This window comes from Hippoglossus stenolepis, chromosome 21 (assembly GCF_022539355.2).
Source record: "Hippoglossus stenolepis isolate QCI-W04-F060 chromosome 21, HSTE1.2, whole genome shotgun sequence".
NCBI lineage: Eukaryota > Metazoa > Chordata > Actinopteri > Pleuronectiformes > Pleuronectidae > Hippoglossus > Hippoglossus stenolepis.
Genome location: NC_061503.1, coordinates 484,257 through 501,062, shown reverse-complemented (window position 1 = coordinate 501,062; position 16,806 = coordinate 484,257). Strand labels below are relative to the sequence as shown.

Below are 16,806 nucleotides of genomic sequence, written 5' to 3'. Positions count from 1 at the left end.
TTAGATTAAAGATATTTATCAAATACCTGTAGGGGATACCCAGGATAGTCATCCAGAATGTTCAGTCAGACTCTTGAAGATCATGCCACAAGTGGTAGTGTGGAGTCAGTAGGGCTGGGCGATATGGAAAATAATTATGAAAACGATGACGTCTCCACAGACGTCTCCTGAAGCCCAGTTTGTTTGAGACTGGGAGTGAGTTAGAGTTTACACAGGCCCAGCCCCAACTTACTCACACAGCGACACACAGTCTCATGACCTGATCAGTACATGGAGTTTACTTAGTGTTTGTTTGATTCGCTCCAGAGTTTATGAGGTTACATTTAAACATCATGAAAAATTAGTCGAATACGTTAAGTGTGCGCTCAGTACAACACGAGACGTGTGCAGCCAGGACTCAGTGTTAAAGTGACCAGAGAATCTGGTTACATGATCAGACACCATCGATTAATAACTAAATACATGATCTTAAGTATGTCATCTTAATCATAACCATCCCATTAAAAAAAACGGAACAAAGAACGTTAACTAGGTCATTTTTGGGACTGTGAACTTAACTTCAGAATTTATTTTCATCTGTATGAACTGAACTTTGAACTAGTTCTTTTTAAGTGTGAATTGGCACAACACTGGCGCAGGTCAACAAGTGACACAGGCGGCAGATAAATTCTTCCCGCAGATTTAGGATGTAACGTGGTGTTGAACTTCATTCTGTGGAGACATCATGCATTGTGTGTGGTAAAACGTGAGTGGTGTTCTCTCTCACGTTCACGTTCATCATATATAAACTGATTTGTTCAGTTCAGCAAAAAATATGAATGTCATGCAAATAAATTATCGTGATACGTGTTTTTCCCATATCGGCCAGCCCTTGGAACTCCATACACTTCAGGTGCTGTGTGTATGTTAAGATAAAAGAAGCATGAGGAACCTGGAGGCGAGTAGTCCTTTAACACATTTAGACCATTGGGATAAATTAAAAGATGCAGAACAAGCCAAAAGTCCATTGTTATGTGTTGATTCATGGTGTTAACAATCATTAGATATATATATATTTTTATGCAGTGCCAAACAGAGTGTGTTCGAAATGATAATACAGAATTTGTGTATGTGTGTTCATATGTACATGTGTGTAAAAAATAGAATCAGGAAGTGGGCAAACACGCTGTACGTACAACCAATCCTTACTGCTCACAACAAAACAAATTTTACCTGCTTAAAGGTTTGTGTCCAGAGTGGAGGAAGTGCTGAATGACTGGAAGCTGATTGGGAACTCAGCAGGAAACCTGTCCCTGGAAAAGGTATTCTACTCTTATTAATCTTTAAATATTCAGGTAAATAACACCACTAAGTAGTGTGCTGCCAAGAGTTTCTTTGACTGTACTTTATTATAAGGTAACATTATTTGAACACAGGGTGAATACACCAGAGGCACCTGGGGGGAAAAGTCTCAGGAAATAAACTTTGCTGACTTTAAGTTCCTCATAACTCACCACTTCCTGAAAAAAGAACGTGAGAAGGACACTGGGAAGGACAAGATTGAGGAAGGTATGGCCATGATTGTTCCATAATATGTAGGTTACCTGATATAGTTAACAGCAATGTTTTAGCTTTTGCATTTTAGCCTAATGTTTGTGATGAAATTTGAAAGTAATGTTAAGTGGGAGTTAACAAGTGAAATAGTTCACCCTAAAATGAGATCAACCCTCCAATTTTCAGTGTTTGACACAACTTTTTGTAATCTTCTTCCCTGTCTAGATGCCTTCCCCTTGGCAATGGAGGACCTTCTGTGTATGAACAATGATTTCCCACCTCGAGCCCACTGCCTGGTCAGATGGTGAGTTCAGTCGTTCATTACGTTTTCATGCAAAGAGAAACCAGATTTCTCAGAGAAATCAGGTTGTGCATTTTAATCTCTGAAACATGAGCTCAATTGGCCTTATGGTGGCGCTGTTATTAGTCCTGTGTTCTACAAAAAAGCCAATGAGACCATAGAAGTCTGCAGTGATGGATTTCTTTGATGTGATGGTCATGTGACATCTTCTTTTTGGTTTTTTATCCTATCAACACCAAATTTGGTACACAGCATTGTGAGACAGAGATACAGATTTCAATTATAAATGAGCTGAATCAGTTAAAAAACATAACTGCAATTAACCCCAAAAATGTTGACAGGGGAGGGGCTTAACATTGGCCACAACTAATCAACATTTGGTCCAATAATCATCAAACTGGGTAGATAAGTTTATATCGTGTCCGAAAACAGGTGGAGCAAAGCATGTCGAGTTTTGCCCATAGGGGGCGCTAAAATCTCCCAAAATCTATAGCGCAGTAATCACTGAACCAAATTCCATGAAATTTGGTCAGAATGCTCTAGGCAACTAAAAACTAACATCTAAAGTGACGATTTTATTGGCGGAAGTGGGCGTGGCCTATCAAACGTTTGCATATTTTGCGGGATTTCTACTACAGATTTTAAGCTAGAAACATAGAAATTGGTACATTCATTGGGAATGATGAAAAAGTAATGCCCAAGAAATCTGAGCCCAATCGGCCACATGGTGGAGCTTTTACATTTGACAGGCTACGCCCCTCACACAGTTCACACATAAGTCCACCTCAATGTGTCTGTTATTGAGTTACTTCTACCTATTGAGCTGCTGCTTCCTCTTATTGAGCTGCTGCTTCCTCTTATTGAGCTGCTTCCTTCATATTGAACTGCTTCCTCCTATTGAGCGAATTAATGCTCGAAGCTGCTCATTGCCGCTTGCTGCTATATTTTGCAATTTTTTATTATACGACTATCCAATCAGTTTTACTCATTAGATCTACATTTTAAAATAAAGAAGCTGTAATCACATTGCTTTATGCATGCCAAACTCAATATTACCAATTTCTGAAAATCATTATGAAAAATTTAATAAGAAAATGAATATTCATAAAATGTCATTAATTCATATTAACATTTAAAAGTAATATTTCCTTCATAAAGAACCCTAGCCTAAATAAACTCTAAAATTAATTTAAAACATTTTATTAAAAATGTATGACATTTAAAAAAAATCTATTAAGATTTGATCAACAGCAAGCAGGAATAGCAAACCGATTATTCATTCATTCTATTGGGGCCATTCAGGGAACAAACAGTCCTTGCAGGTGAGAGACCATCATCATTGTTTTCTGCACATGTTTCATGAAGCCAATGACTGCATTGTTATTTTTAACAATGTTATTATCATTATTATTATTATTTTTGTTGGATTATTTTTTGCAACGGTCTTTGTGTTTATGTCACAGGACAGACAATCTCTTCTTTTTGAATAATCTCTGTCCTAGAGAGCTAACTGAATATGTGCTATTTATCAGTTTAAACAGACAGGGACATACTCTATTGACCATTAACTCCTGTCTGACAACTGCAGACCATATGCAACATCTCTTTAGTTTTTACTTCAGGACCTCCCTAAATGCATATTTTCCCATTTAGAGAATTTACTGAATTTCCCAGAGTTATTGTCCATGTTGTTTTGTGGCCCCTTGTGCTGTGTGACAGACTACTGTCAGGCTATTGAGTGTCTTGTGCCTTCCAGTTCTTACTTTTTAGCAGTTATATCTGTAATAAGCATGTTATAAATAATAAAATTACTGTTCCATTAATACATTGTACTGTCATATATGTGTAGTAACTCATGTAACAAGATTTTTGAAATTTTATATTTTAGTGTTCAACTCCCATAGCTCTGGGACCTCAGGAAATGGTAGCCCATCTAAACCACCACAGGCATGTTTGTAGAAAATATCCCTCTAATTCAAATTGTGTGTGTACGTCCATGTGGAAAATAATATTTAAATGCTAACATGCTTTTTTGTTAGTGATTTAAGTTGTAAATGGAGATCCTTCTGTGATTTTCACAGAGGGATGGTGTTCTCCAAGATAGGCAAACATGAATGAAGTTTGTCCTTGAGGACAATCTCATGTTCAATGAGATGCAATTTTCTGTGTGTGTAGTGCAGTGGTGCCCTTTTCTTAGCACACATAATACATACATTAAAATCAAGACTAACTATTATCATAGTAATTACTACATTAAAGCTGTATATACTGTCTGCAGCTAATTGGTTATTACTACATTATTTGATGATTTTTTTCTGCTTTGACTGTTTTTGTGGTGACAGGTATGGTATACGAGAATTTGTGGTCATTACCCCTGGCACCAACTGTGAGGCCATCGTCAGTGAGTCAAAATGCAATCTTCTCCTCAGTTCCATCGCCATTTCTCTCGCCAACAGTGGCTGGTGAGTGTGATTTCTCATTATTTTAACCTACTATTTTCTTTCATTGTATGTAAAAGGTCTGTTTTTATATTGGGCTTTTCTAATCTTGATGACCACACACTTAAAGTACAGTTTTTGCCATTCATCCATTCACACACTCCCATTCATACAGTCCATGTCTGTGCAGCAATTTTTCGATCACACACTTCTGGCATAGCTGTTAGGAAGAATTTGCGGTTCAGTATCTTACCCAAGGACAGCTTGACATGCAGAATGGGGGAGACTGGGATTGTTCCAACGACCTTCATCCGCCGACATTCGATGATTGTGAAACCGCTGGGCTAAACACTGAAGCTTGACAACAACAATTGGAAAGATGATTCTTGAGTAACAATGAAATGTATTACAAATTTTGTAGATCAAGAAAAAAGAAGAAACAATTAAATACAAACCAAAGAATTCTAAAATTAAGCCTTTTCTCGCTGCCAAAAACCTAGAAACAGTCGTTCATGCATTTATATAAACCTGGTTAGATAATTGCAACTCCCTTTTCTCCGTTTGTAGCACAAAATCTCTCGGAGATCCTCAAATGCTGCCCTCTTGGTTGTTCCAAAGTCCAGGATTATGCACAAAGGTGACAGAGCATTTGCCATTCATGCCCCCAGACTTTGGAACAACCTGCCTCAGTAGATCAGGATGGCGAAATGTATCACCTCGTTTAAGTCTCTTCTCAAAACGCACTTTTATAGACTAGTCTTCCTGTGATCCGTTTTATTTATGTGGTGCTATATGTTTTATTTATAAGGTGCTATATGAATAAAGTTTGTATTATTATTATTATTATTATTATTATTATTATTATTATTCAAGTAATGATCACTTCTATGGACATGAACTTCTTGTTGCAACTAGTCGATTCGCCCTTTGCTGGTCATTCGAGAGGATGCAGATTTGGCCTCACTTTCCAGACACAGAGTATGCATGCATTTTTATATACCTCTGCGATTAATCCATCATAGCAGTATATTTTTGCCAAGTATTTGGTTTACTCATGCAAGACGCGATAAGAGTCTTAAATAATGCAGCAGTTTGATGAGTTGATAAACCACAGATGTGTGGATGATTTGGCATTTAGGAGCCGCACACATAAACAAGGATCCGGATGAGACTGATCAAAGTCCCGGATGAGCTCAGGATCCATAATGTTGCCACAGAGCTGTGATATGCATTGGAGTCTCTGGTCCAACACTACATCCCCAGGAAAACCATGAAGCCGACAAACATTGGACAGGACTACCTCTGCAGTCTCCTTGGCAGAAGGTAGTTTAGGTGATAAAACAATAAAGATAATTATCTCGATATAACTTTTCGTCGATCGAAATATAAGACATGGTTGATACAGCTTTGATAGAACTCATTTCATCGATGTCTTGACAGACAACACAAACAGCCAATGTTAATGAGAATAGCGCCACGTTGAAAATGAGCTACAAAGTGTGTCATACTTCGCTACCACATTGGATTTGTGGTTAATTGTGGAATTAAGACAGGCACTATTCTCCTGTACAGATATAATATACATAATATAATATAATATACAGTTTCCCCCTTTTTGATCATGAGATCAACACAAACCCTACTATCTCAATAATACCAGTAGGACATCTGTTTAGCAGAGGAATGACAAAAGCTGTACAATACAATTGATAAAAGGGTTAGGGTTATATGGAGCAAAAATTTGCTGCAGAGTTTGACTCAGCCAAATTGTGAGAAGGCTCACAGAACAACATAATATGGTAGTGATGTGGTGCTCAAATACAGTCTACGTCAGATTGTGGTGAACAGTTGTTATAAATCCAGAATTAACTAAATGTCAGTCTGAATCCAGAGTGGAGTTCTGATGAATTAATAAATCTGTGTTATATTAATTACCATTTAATTAAATAAGGATATTTATTTTATAGATATATGGGATTTTTATCTAAACATGAGAAGTTATTGCAAAATTGCCTTGTGTAAGTGAAATGGAGTGTATTTATATCTGTGATGGAAGTTTTCTGGAAGCTGGTGAAAGGAGAACTCATGCGGCAGCTGAGGTCTTATGCAGAAGGGTTTATTGCAAGCTTAAAGTACATCAGAGACCCGGGATGACACAATAGCAACGTTAACAGATTAATATGAGCAATTGTCAACACCCAAGTCTGATGATGCCTCACTCAGCATCCTAAATTATCTCCCTCACCTTGCGTCACCCATTCCAGCAGCACATCCACGCAAGGCTAGAATTGCTGTCACTCTCTGTTACATGCAGGTGTTCACATCCTATACGATAGTTAAGTCTAAAGCATGCATACCTAAATCAACTTGTGTCCTTACGTCTTGCCACTGGTGTAATGCGCAAAAGAGTTGGAGTTTGGTGCCTCTCTGTCTGTCTTTGAATTAGGTAAGAAAGTCCCTACAACGTAGACACTACAATATACTGCTGGTTGGCCCTTTATGTATAACCTGACCTTGGACACTGCGAAGAGAGAAGGGAGTATGTGTGGAATGAGACATGCTCTATTCCTCTTCGGGTGCTGTACTGATGTAATGTATGAGGATGGTCAAAAATTCCTTCACAGTAACAGACCTAACACAGATTCATGCATGCTTTTTGCTTCACCACACACATCAATCAATTCTTTAAGAGCATTTTGTACCTGCATTTTATTACCTTTTGTCATTCCACCTTGCATTGAGTTTTTTTTTTTTATGGTGCTTGCTTTGTTTAGCTGGTGCTGTACAGATGTGAGGATGGTCAAAAATTCCTTCCAAATTCCGCCTGTTTTTAGACTCATGGACCACTCAAAGCACTTTTAGTCACATTCATCCATTCAAACACACAATCATACAGTGCTTTTATACACAGCACTTTTCCATCACACATGATTCACTCACTGCAGGCACAGAGGGTTTGGGTTGGGGGTTTAGTGTCCTGAGTCAGGGATTGAACCACCAACTTTCTGTTTAGTGGACAACCTGCTCTACTTCCTGAGCCACAATGACATTGAATTTAGGAAGGTTTACATCCTCACATATGGTGTTGGTGGTATAGACATTTGTAATCAGACAAATTGAAATTGGTGTTTTGACAATTAGGTATATGGTATTATTGACTCAAAGCTCATTTTGAACTAACTGAAACTATTCTAATTGATATAGCAAACCTAACTTTCAAGGTTCCTGTTGACAACAAATAATGTTACCGAACAGTGTATGTGTAGCCAATGTTTTGACTATTCCATTTGTACACAGGTGGTGGTAACATGACAATATGTTACAGTAAATAGGTTTCAGCAACACTGATTGTAAAGAGGAACAAGTTTGTTTAGGTCAACTAACAGTAACAGTAGCCAGGAACTAGCGATAACTTAATACTGGAATTTGTCAACCAGCTCTTGGGTAGATTCAGAGTAGCAACCTGGTTACAAGATGAAGAAATGGATTGGAGCATTATCCAAATGACATAAGATTTTGTATTAATTATTTTTCCTCTTGATGTATCTTTATTCAGCCAGGTCCCCATATTTGTTCAGATCCAGCAGAAGTGGAGACGGATGTATGCTGGAGAGTGCCAGGGGCCAGGGGTGCGCACTGACTTTGAGATGGTCCACCTGCGGAAGGTGCCAAGTCAGTATAACCACCTGTCTGGCCTGCTCGACATCTTCAAGTCTAAAATAGTAAGTGCTCTGGTGCAAAACACATTATTTAAATGAAAACAACTTCTCTCTCTCTCTTTTGTGCTCCCAAGGGTTGTCTAAACCGAATGAACAGAAAAAACGATGCTGAGTTTGTTCCTGCTTTGGAGCGAGCAGATACCATATTGGCTTTAATATAATAAAATATTTTTGCTAAAAACATTTGTAGAAGTTGCAGAGAATCCTGGAATCCATGTTGGGCCTCCGCAGCTTGCGGAGAAGGAAGAGCCGCTGTCTGGCCGTCTTCCTAATGTGTCTGTGTGGAGGTCTCTGAGCTTGGTGACACGCTTCAAGGGCATGATGGTATTGAATGCTGAACTGTAGTCAATGACCAGCATTCCACATATGTGTCCCTCTGGTCCAGGTGGGAGAGGGCAGTGTGTAGTGTGAGGGAGATGGCATCTGTAGTCGACCTATTTGGCCTGTAGGCAATCTGAAGTGGGTCCAGTTATTCAGGGAGGGAGGAGGTAATGAAGGATTTGACTCAAAACACTTCATGATGGTGTAGGTGAGTGCTACTGGGTGGTAGTCGTTCAGGCAGAGGGTTTTCGTTGTCTTCGGAACAGGGACAATGAGGGTCTCCTTGAAGCATGTGGGGACTACAGACTGGAGCAGTGACAGGTTGAAAATGTCTGTGAACACAATTTGGTCTTACTTGCCATGTTTGTCAAGTAGCAGGCAAAGTAAAGTGCAGAATAGCCAATTTCTGAATAATATATTCAATTAAATTTTATTTGTATAGTGTCAAAAAAGAATATACATTATCTCAAGGCACTTCTGACATAGAAGGTCAAGACCTTAGAAATTATAGAGAAACCCAACAGGGAAAAAAAACTCCCTCATTAACTGGAAGAAAACTCTAGCAGAACCAGACTCAATATGGGCGGCAATCTGCCTCGACCGTTTAGGGTGAGCAGAGACAAATGGGGAGGACCTGATATATGACAGGATTCTCAGCACAGAAGAGGATTAAACCTGATGTCAGAGTTACCCTGCATGTGGACACAGTGGAGGAGCTGATTAGAATAAGTCTTGAGGGAACTAGCTTGGAGGCTGTATTTGGTTCAGTCAGGGCAAAAGAGCTAGAAGGACATACTACAGGGGTTGGCCTTCAGAGGTGCCAGGCCGTAGTGGTCCTGAGGGGATGTGCTCTTAAGGGAGGAGAAGGATAGGAATTCTGTAAGAGTAAGTTTATTTTTAACTTGTTTTGTTGTGGTTGTGACAGTAATGAGCTGACCACATATATGTTTACATTTATAGTTTTTTTAATGTGGTGTCAATGTTTAAAAAAAACACCATTTAACTTAATGAGTTTGTTCTCATCACTTAAAGCACCTATTAAAGCACTTCTTCACCTTGTGACTTTTAAATAAAACACCACATTTCTGTATCTTGTAAATTGTCTATCACCAAAACATTTATCAGTAAAACAGTTAAATGGGAAAAATATGAATGTGTTTGTGGGGGTAGCTCGTCAGAGCACCTCCAGGTGAACCAGGGAGAGTTAATTGGCAAAGCTGAGTTAGTTGGCCAATTACGCTCCCTGGATTAAATTGGCACATTTAATGATCTCTGTGTTAGGTATACATTTTTTTATCTGTTCTGGTATTTTAAGTACAAGAATATGTTCGCACAAACTTTAAATCTTTTCCTCAGCTTTCAACGGATTATCCAGTTGTTGTGGGGCTTTTGTTCCCTGAGAAACTTGGTATGATTTCAACTTTATACAAGCTTATATCAGCTCGAGTGTGGTCTCTCTTGTGGAGGTTAGGGGTATGTTGGAGAAGGAGCTTGAGCTAAATTTGACTGAAGAATTGTGGGAAAAGGCACTAATCAGGGTCAACTCCCCATCTTCCTGCGCTCATCTGAGTTTAATTCAGTTCAAACTCCTGCATAGGATTCATTTTAAGAAAAGCCAAACTAAGCAGGTTATTTGCAGGCAGTAATGAGATTTGTGACAGATGTTTTTTTTCTTGTCCAAAATTAGCAGAGTTCTAGGCTTGTTTCTTTAATTCATTCTAATCAAGTATAGCCCTTAATATCACAATCATTAACATTCTTGGCTACTGTAGCAGGCCAGTGTTTGAGCATTGAAATGGAGCCTGTATTCTACTTTTATAACGTGACTGGCATCAAACACATTTCGGGCTAGAAAAGTAATGTTGATAATTCATGTTTAGGACCTTAAAAACCTTTTGGTACAGTGGATCAATTAAAGCAAAAAGTGCAAAGTTTGCTGACAGGCTGAATATCTTCATATGATTTTTGGAGCATTGTTCATTTTAAATGTATGTTTCTTAGGCCCAGTCCACATTTACAAAAGGTTTTTTTCAGCCAGGGTTTTTCCTCCTTCACTCTTAATGTCTCTCAACATGAAATTGCAGCTGTCAAGTGCAGTTAAGCATACCATACCAACAGGTAGCCATACACTCCTGACAGTAAAGCTTTATTGGCTATTCAGAAACTGGAAAATAGTTATTACAGATTCTAGTTGGCTAATAACAAAAATGTCACAAGCCAAAAACTAAGAAGGTCCCTAAACTAACGGCAGAAAACGCATAGAAAAAAACAATGTTTTGATGACATTGACTAGACGAGGAAGAGGGAAAAAAGTGTTTATTTAGTTGATTTCTTAGAAAAGATCAGTGAAGACATGCTTAACGTTACATTGTAATGTGTCTTTTTCAACAAAAAGACAGAGTAGAGTAAACCACTTAACATCTTCTCGTTGTTTTGTTGTTGTTTGTTTGAATGCTTTTTGTTTTTTTTGCTCAGGGTTGTAACCAGTCCCCTCTACCTCCAGTCAACATTGCGATCCGTTTTACCTACATTCTCCAGGACTGGCAGCAGTATTTGTGGCCACAGCAGCCTCCAGGTATGCACATACAAAACAGAGGATCATGTGATTACAAAGTATAGAATAATCTCTTTGATCACATACTGTTGCTTTCACAGAAATGCTGTCATCATATTAAAGTACAAGTCCAATAAAACAATAATATGGCAAAAAAATGTAACAGTTATTTGTGAAAACGATGATTGTCTTAAAGACTATTTCATAAAACAATGTCAGAAATTACTAAAATGCACTAACTACCTACATGTCACAGCCATGCTAGCTTTGTTGTTCTTTGAAAGACCCTTAAGTTTTGATTTGATTTTGAATCAAGCATACAGCATACTACCTGTATGTTGCAATTTCACACACTGTGTGCTTATGTTGGTTTTATGATATAAAGTTAAAAAAAAGCGCACAAGTATCCAATCTAGTTTCCCTAATGCAAAGCTGATGTTGCATAAGTTATCCAATCAGGGGACCCAAAAAATTATTAAACATCACACCATAAAAAGATTTGAAAAGGATGAAAGAGAAAGGGCAAATATCATATTTATTTTAATAATACACATATTTGAGAAAAAAAAAACATCCTATCAAAAAATGTGATAAATTAGAACCTACGTACAACAACAGCGATTACACATTTTATTTTCAATGAAGAGTAACTGCATGAATACTGTTATAAAAGAAACTGTCTACTCTTTTTTGCCAATTTTTGCCTGTGTTTTGTGTTGTGCAATACTGAAAACATAGGTAACCCTATTTGATGTTAGTAACATGTTTTGCCTCACTCTGAAGTAACTGAATGTTTGTAGCTCTTTCAGAGTAATGGCCTCCCTGATAGTTTCTTGTATTGCAGTTAGCAGTACAGCATTTTTTTTCTCTTGATATGTATTTTAATTCATTTATGCATGTATTAATTGATTCATTGGCAGACTTTGACACACTTCTTGGAGGTGAAGTGGGAGGAGTGGAGTTTGGTAAACTTCCTTTTGGAGCCTGCGAGGAGCCAATCAGGTACATTTGTTATATTTGGGGACAGTACTCTACAAACAAAGTGAATTCTAATTACAATGAACTGTGACATATTAAAGAATCCAATACAACAATTTTATATAACAAGTATAAATAATAGCATGAACAGTTGAACATGAGAATATATACAGTGCTTTACTGTATAGCTGTGTATCTCTCTCTTGCTCTCTCTGTCTCTTTCTCACTCTCTCTCTCATCAATTTATTCCTTCTTGTAAATGTGGGTTAACGGTTGAACTGTCATTGGCTGTTGTAGTGAACTTCATCTTGCAACCACTTGGCCTCATCTGACAGAGGGCATAGTTGTGGATAATGAAGTCTACAGGTAAGGGTGTCATAGATCTCCCTGTCGGCACTGTTTATAACTCCCATTGCACCATATTCTTCTGTCATGATGTTCTTCATATGATTTAATACTTTTTTACTCGAAAAATATCGATTGCATATCATGTAAAAAACGAGAAAAATAATGATTGACTCACTATTGGTCTTATTTTCTATGATAAATGAACACTACAGCACAGTTTCTATTTCATTCTTCCTGACCACCTGAGTAGTGTTGCACAGTATACCGATACTAGAAAGGTATTGCGATACCCAGTCATTAAAAACGGTGCTATGCGGGACGGCTCCGTGTCGCGGTGATCATTTGTTCACACCGGCTGCTGATCAGCAGCCTCAGTTCTGCTGCTGATCAGCAGCTCTGTAGTTCTGCTATTGCAACGGTTTGTTTTTACACAGGAAAATTACCATAAATGTGTGTGTGTGTGTGTGTGTGTGTGTGTGTGAGAGCCTACTGCCCATCACCTGGAGTTCTTTACGTTAACTTTTAATATACTATTAGTTTACAAATGCTCTGCATGCAGAATGACAATGAGAACTAAAGGTCTGAACCTCTAACTTGGTGCATTATTGAAAGTATTAATATATATATTTTGTCACTAAAACAAATTTTGTTAGGAGATATAAATTATATTATTGTCATCATTTTGAAACCATTTCATACCACTTCTTGTGATGTATGAGAACTCAGGCAGCAGTTGATGTCTTATGCAGAAAAGTTTAACGTAGACTTGATGCATCAAGGAGACCAGAAGGTGGAACAGTATACCAATGCTAACAGAGTAACATGAGCAATTGTCACCCCCAAGTCTGAAGATGTCTCACACAGCATCCCAATATATCTCCCTTACCCTGCTTTGGTTACCCATTGTAACAGCACATCCATGAAAGGCTAGAATTGCTGCTACTCTATTTTACATGTAGGTGTTCGCAACCGATTGGATAGTTGAGCCTAAAGCATGCATAACGAAATCCTATTATGTAATCCACACAAAACACGATAGAAAGACTGATGACAGGCTGGAGTCAAAGGCCTTAGTGAACAGGTGGTGTTTGAGGAGTTTTTTGAAGCTATCCAGAGATGCAGAATTGTGGATTTCAGCGGGAAGAGAGTTCCGGAGGGTGGAGGCTGCTACACAGAAGGCTCTGTCTCCAAAGGTTTGCATTTTGGTTTAGTCGGCGTAGGAGTGGAAGTTAAGGCCATGTTGACGGATGATGACCAAGCGGGAGCATGTAGATGGTGAAAAGAAGGGGGCCAAGCACCAAGCCTTTCAGCACCCTTTGGTTTACTGGGGCTGGGATGGAGCTGGTACCTCTGATGGTGACGAACTGTTTCCTGATTGGAACCAGGAGAGAGCTGTACCAGTAAGGCCGATGTGTTCAGATAGGCGGTTGAGGAGGATGGTATGGGAGACTTTCGAAGATGGCAGAGAGGTCAAGGTGGATGAGGATACTAAGGCCTGAGTCCCCACAGCACAGTCTCCGTGCTGTGGTGGGGACTGAATCCGGATTGAAGGGGTTCAAAGAGCTTGTGGTTAGACATGTGTTGGTGAAGTACAACTCTTTTTGGAGGTTGCCTATGAGGGAGGAGTAGAACTGTGTCTTGGTATGGGAGAGAGTTGCCTTGTATGATTGCACATGGTCTCTGCAGGCCTCCAGGTGGACAGCAAGGCCAGATCTTTTGTAGAGCTGCTGCAGTTGAGGCCTTTATGGTGCAGTGTTCAGCAGTGAACCAGCGTGCTGGGCACATGAAGGGGAAAAGGTATCTGAGCCCACATACAGCTCTGAAGGGAATACTTTGGGTTTGTTTAATTCGCTCTAGAATTTATGAGGCACGCATTTAAACACCTTGAAAAAAGTCCAAAATGTGTGCACGCGCAGTCCAACTTTCACACACAACACGTGCACATCTGAGTTTATGCTTAACATGGGCCAAGCTCTGTAAGAGCATACAAGGATGTTGTACACCCCATACCCCCCCACGACCAATCAGCTCCAACAGTTGATCCTCTGGAGGTATCCTCCCAAGAAATATTCCCACCAAGTTTAGTGAATTTGGGTTGAAGGGGTTGAAAGGGTTGAAAAGATTACCCTGTTAAGCCAGCCTGCAGGGTAATAAACAAAACAATAAAAATCACTAGCTTTTTTTTAAAGAATGTTTTATTATATCAATTTGATTATTGTGTCTTAGGTACTTAATCTTGACAGAAATGTGAACCAGCAACAGTCAATGTGATTTAACCAAATATACTCTTTTTGTGTGACCTGGCAGTGACCTTGACCCTCTCCAAGCTCCTCACTGGTCGGTTCGAGTCAGGACTGCTGAAAACCCTCAATGTTTACTGGGTAAGAACAATTCCTTTGTGTCCAATTTGTATTTCCAAACATAATTTATGCAACTATATAAAGTTAATATAAGGCAATGAGATGATACTGTTTCACCTGTTTCCAAGACAAATTATACCTTATCACAAAGTCTCTAAAAGTAAGTGTTCCTGGATGCAAACCGGGGGGCATGATGACCACTGCATCACTTCAGCAGCGGAAAAAGAGGGGTTTTAATAAAGAAGACCTTTATAACACAGTTCCCCCTGACACTTCTCATCTGATCAACTCGACAATGGGAGTTTAACTTGAAGTGTTTTTTCAATGTTCTTATATTTATGTATTATGCATGTCACCTAGCTAGCTAAGCTATGGCTAATGATAGCTAAGTATCCGCCCATTTTTACGAGTTTGAGGACAAGGTTATTGTTGCTGCAAAAGGCCTCATAAATGTGCTGGCGCAAAATATTCAGCAGCATCAGACAGTCAGACCCCAGCACAGCAGAATTCAGTGTAGTGACATCCATGAGCTTTGAAGAACTGTCCCTTTTTTAAAGACGCACCTCCCCACAATGCACACATTGAAAATGGTGCATACTTACACCGGCACAGACCTAAGAAGTGGCCAGACCGTCCCAATGTCAGCTGCTAGCCTGCCAATCCCTGGTAAAGCAAAAATCAGTCCACTGCTTGTAAAGTTGCTATTCGCCAAACAAGATCTAGAAATCTAGAAATCTTACCTCATCAATCCTCTGTGCTTTGCCGGGCCAATCATCACTGGGACTCGCAAACTGGAGGTAACACCAGAAACCTGGTGCACACTGACCAAAGAACTGGAATCAATAGGCAGAATCAAAATCTGAATCAATTAAATTCAAACAATACACAACCCTAGACATAGGTCCTTAGTTACCTTCATTATGGTCTTAAAAAGTCTTAAATTTAAGTCGTTGAAACTTGCCGAAACCCTGACCACAAGGCAACAATGACCCACACCATAATCAAGGAGCTCACCATAATCCCAGACCAATACACATAACACAGAAGAACTCTACATCATATCAGTCAATCAATCAAATAAGATTTGTAAAGCCCATATTCACAAATCACATTTTTCCTCATCAGGCTTAACAAGGTTCGACATCCTCTGCCCTTAACCCTCAACAAGAGTAAGGAAAAACTACCAAAAACGCCCTCTTAGCAGTTGAAACCGCAGAGAGAGCTACATCTGAGGGACCCCTCTCCTAGGATAGACAGAAGTGCAATAGATGTAACGATATTATATTTATAATTATAATTACGAATGCTGTATTACAACAGAAAAATGTTCTTTCCCAACTGTATTCAGTAGTGCAATACTGGTAGGGACAAATGAGGCCATTAGAAGATGGTTAACTGTGGCCATAAGGGGATGAACATGGTCAGCAACAACACTCAAATACTGTGGCATTCAAACCATGATTAATACCACAGATAAAAAAGGCACATCTGGGGTGGCAGAGGGAGGCTGGAGGGTTGGCATCACCAAACTTCCTACAGTTTTACTGGGCAACCAATATTCATAAACTAATATACCCGGCCTTACTCTCTTTATTATCTGCACTCTCTTTTATATGTTACCACTCAGCAACCAGTGCATCAGTAATAATCTGGTTGTGAGGAGCTGACAGTTTAGTGACTAGAGTGACTCCCTGCAATTGGAAATAAGAGAATACAACCCTAATCCTACGATGGCTGCGATTGATGTGGTATCTTGGTAGGTAGCAGTATCTGTTGCCCAGTCAGATGCCTTGCCTTTTCATCACTATTGGCTAGATGCCCTATTTTATTATATTGTAAATGTAGAGCCTACACACAGGCATTGGGGATGTGATGGTACATTTAAAACTTGAGAGTTGAAATTCTCCACCAGGGGATCCATTCAAGGTTCTTTTAGGGTCCAGCAGCCAGTTTTTGACTACTTAAACTTTGAATTTCCTTCTAGAGATAGTGGAACATAGGACTACAATCTAATTAAGGGTTAATATATAATATGTGGAATTTATTTTGTGTTTTACAAAATTTGGTTATAGTTGTTTTTATTTTATCATATCTTGTGGATGTGGTTTGTAATAGGGTTGGTCGCATAGAGGTTTTTTTGTATTTGAAAAAACATTACAAATATTGAAATATTAACACCACACCACTAGCCTAGACTGTTGACAGACATAAAGACAGAACAGTTGTTTGATATTGTATCTGTGGTTACGATACC

At 39.0% G+C, this 16,806-nt stretch overlaps 1 protein-coding gene across 2 annotated transcripts in view; it reads left to right on the top strand.

The window, feature by feature from the left end:
- The window catches only part of rab3gap1 (RAB3 GTPase activating protein subunit 1), a 44,614-nt gene that overhangs the window by 1,764 nt on the left and 26,044 nt on the right, over positions 1-16,806 (top strand). For both annotated transcript variants that reach the window (XM_035145056.2, XM_035145055.2), the window contains exons 3-11: positions 1,223-1,301; positions 1,416-1,548; positions 1,759-1,837; positions 4,177-4,296; positions 7,829-7,994; positions 10,788-10,887; positions 11,787-11,868; positions 12,142-12,210; positions 14,500-14,573. In XM_035145056.2, coding sequence (XP_035000947.1) covers positions 1,223-1,301; positions 1,416-1,548; positions 1,759-1,837; positions 4,177-4,296; positions 7,829-7,994; positions 10,788-10,887; positions 11,787-11,868; positions 12,142-12,210; positions 14,500-14,573 — 902 coding nt within the window. The remainder of the gene's footprint in view (positions 1-1,222; positions 1,302-1,415; positions 1,549-1,758; positions 1,838-4,176; positions 4,297-7,828; positions 7,995-10,787; positions 10,888-11,786; positions 11,869-12,141; positions 12,211-14,499; positions 14,574-16,806) is intronic.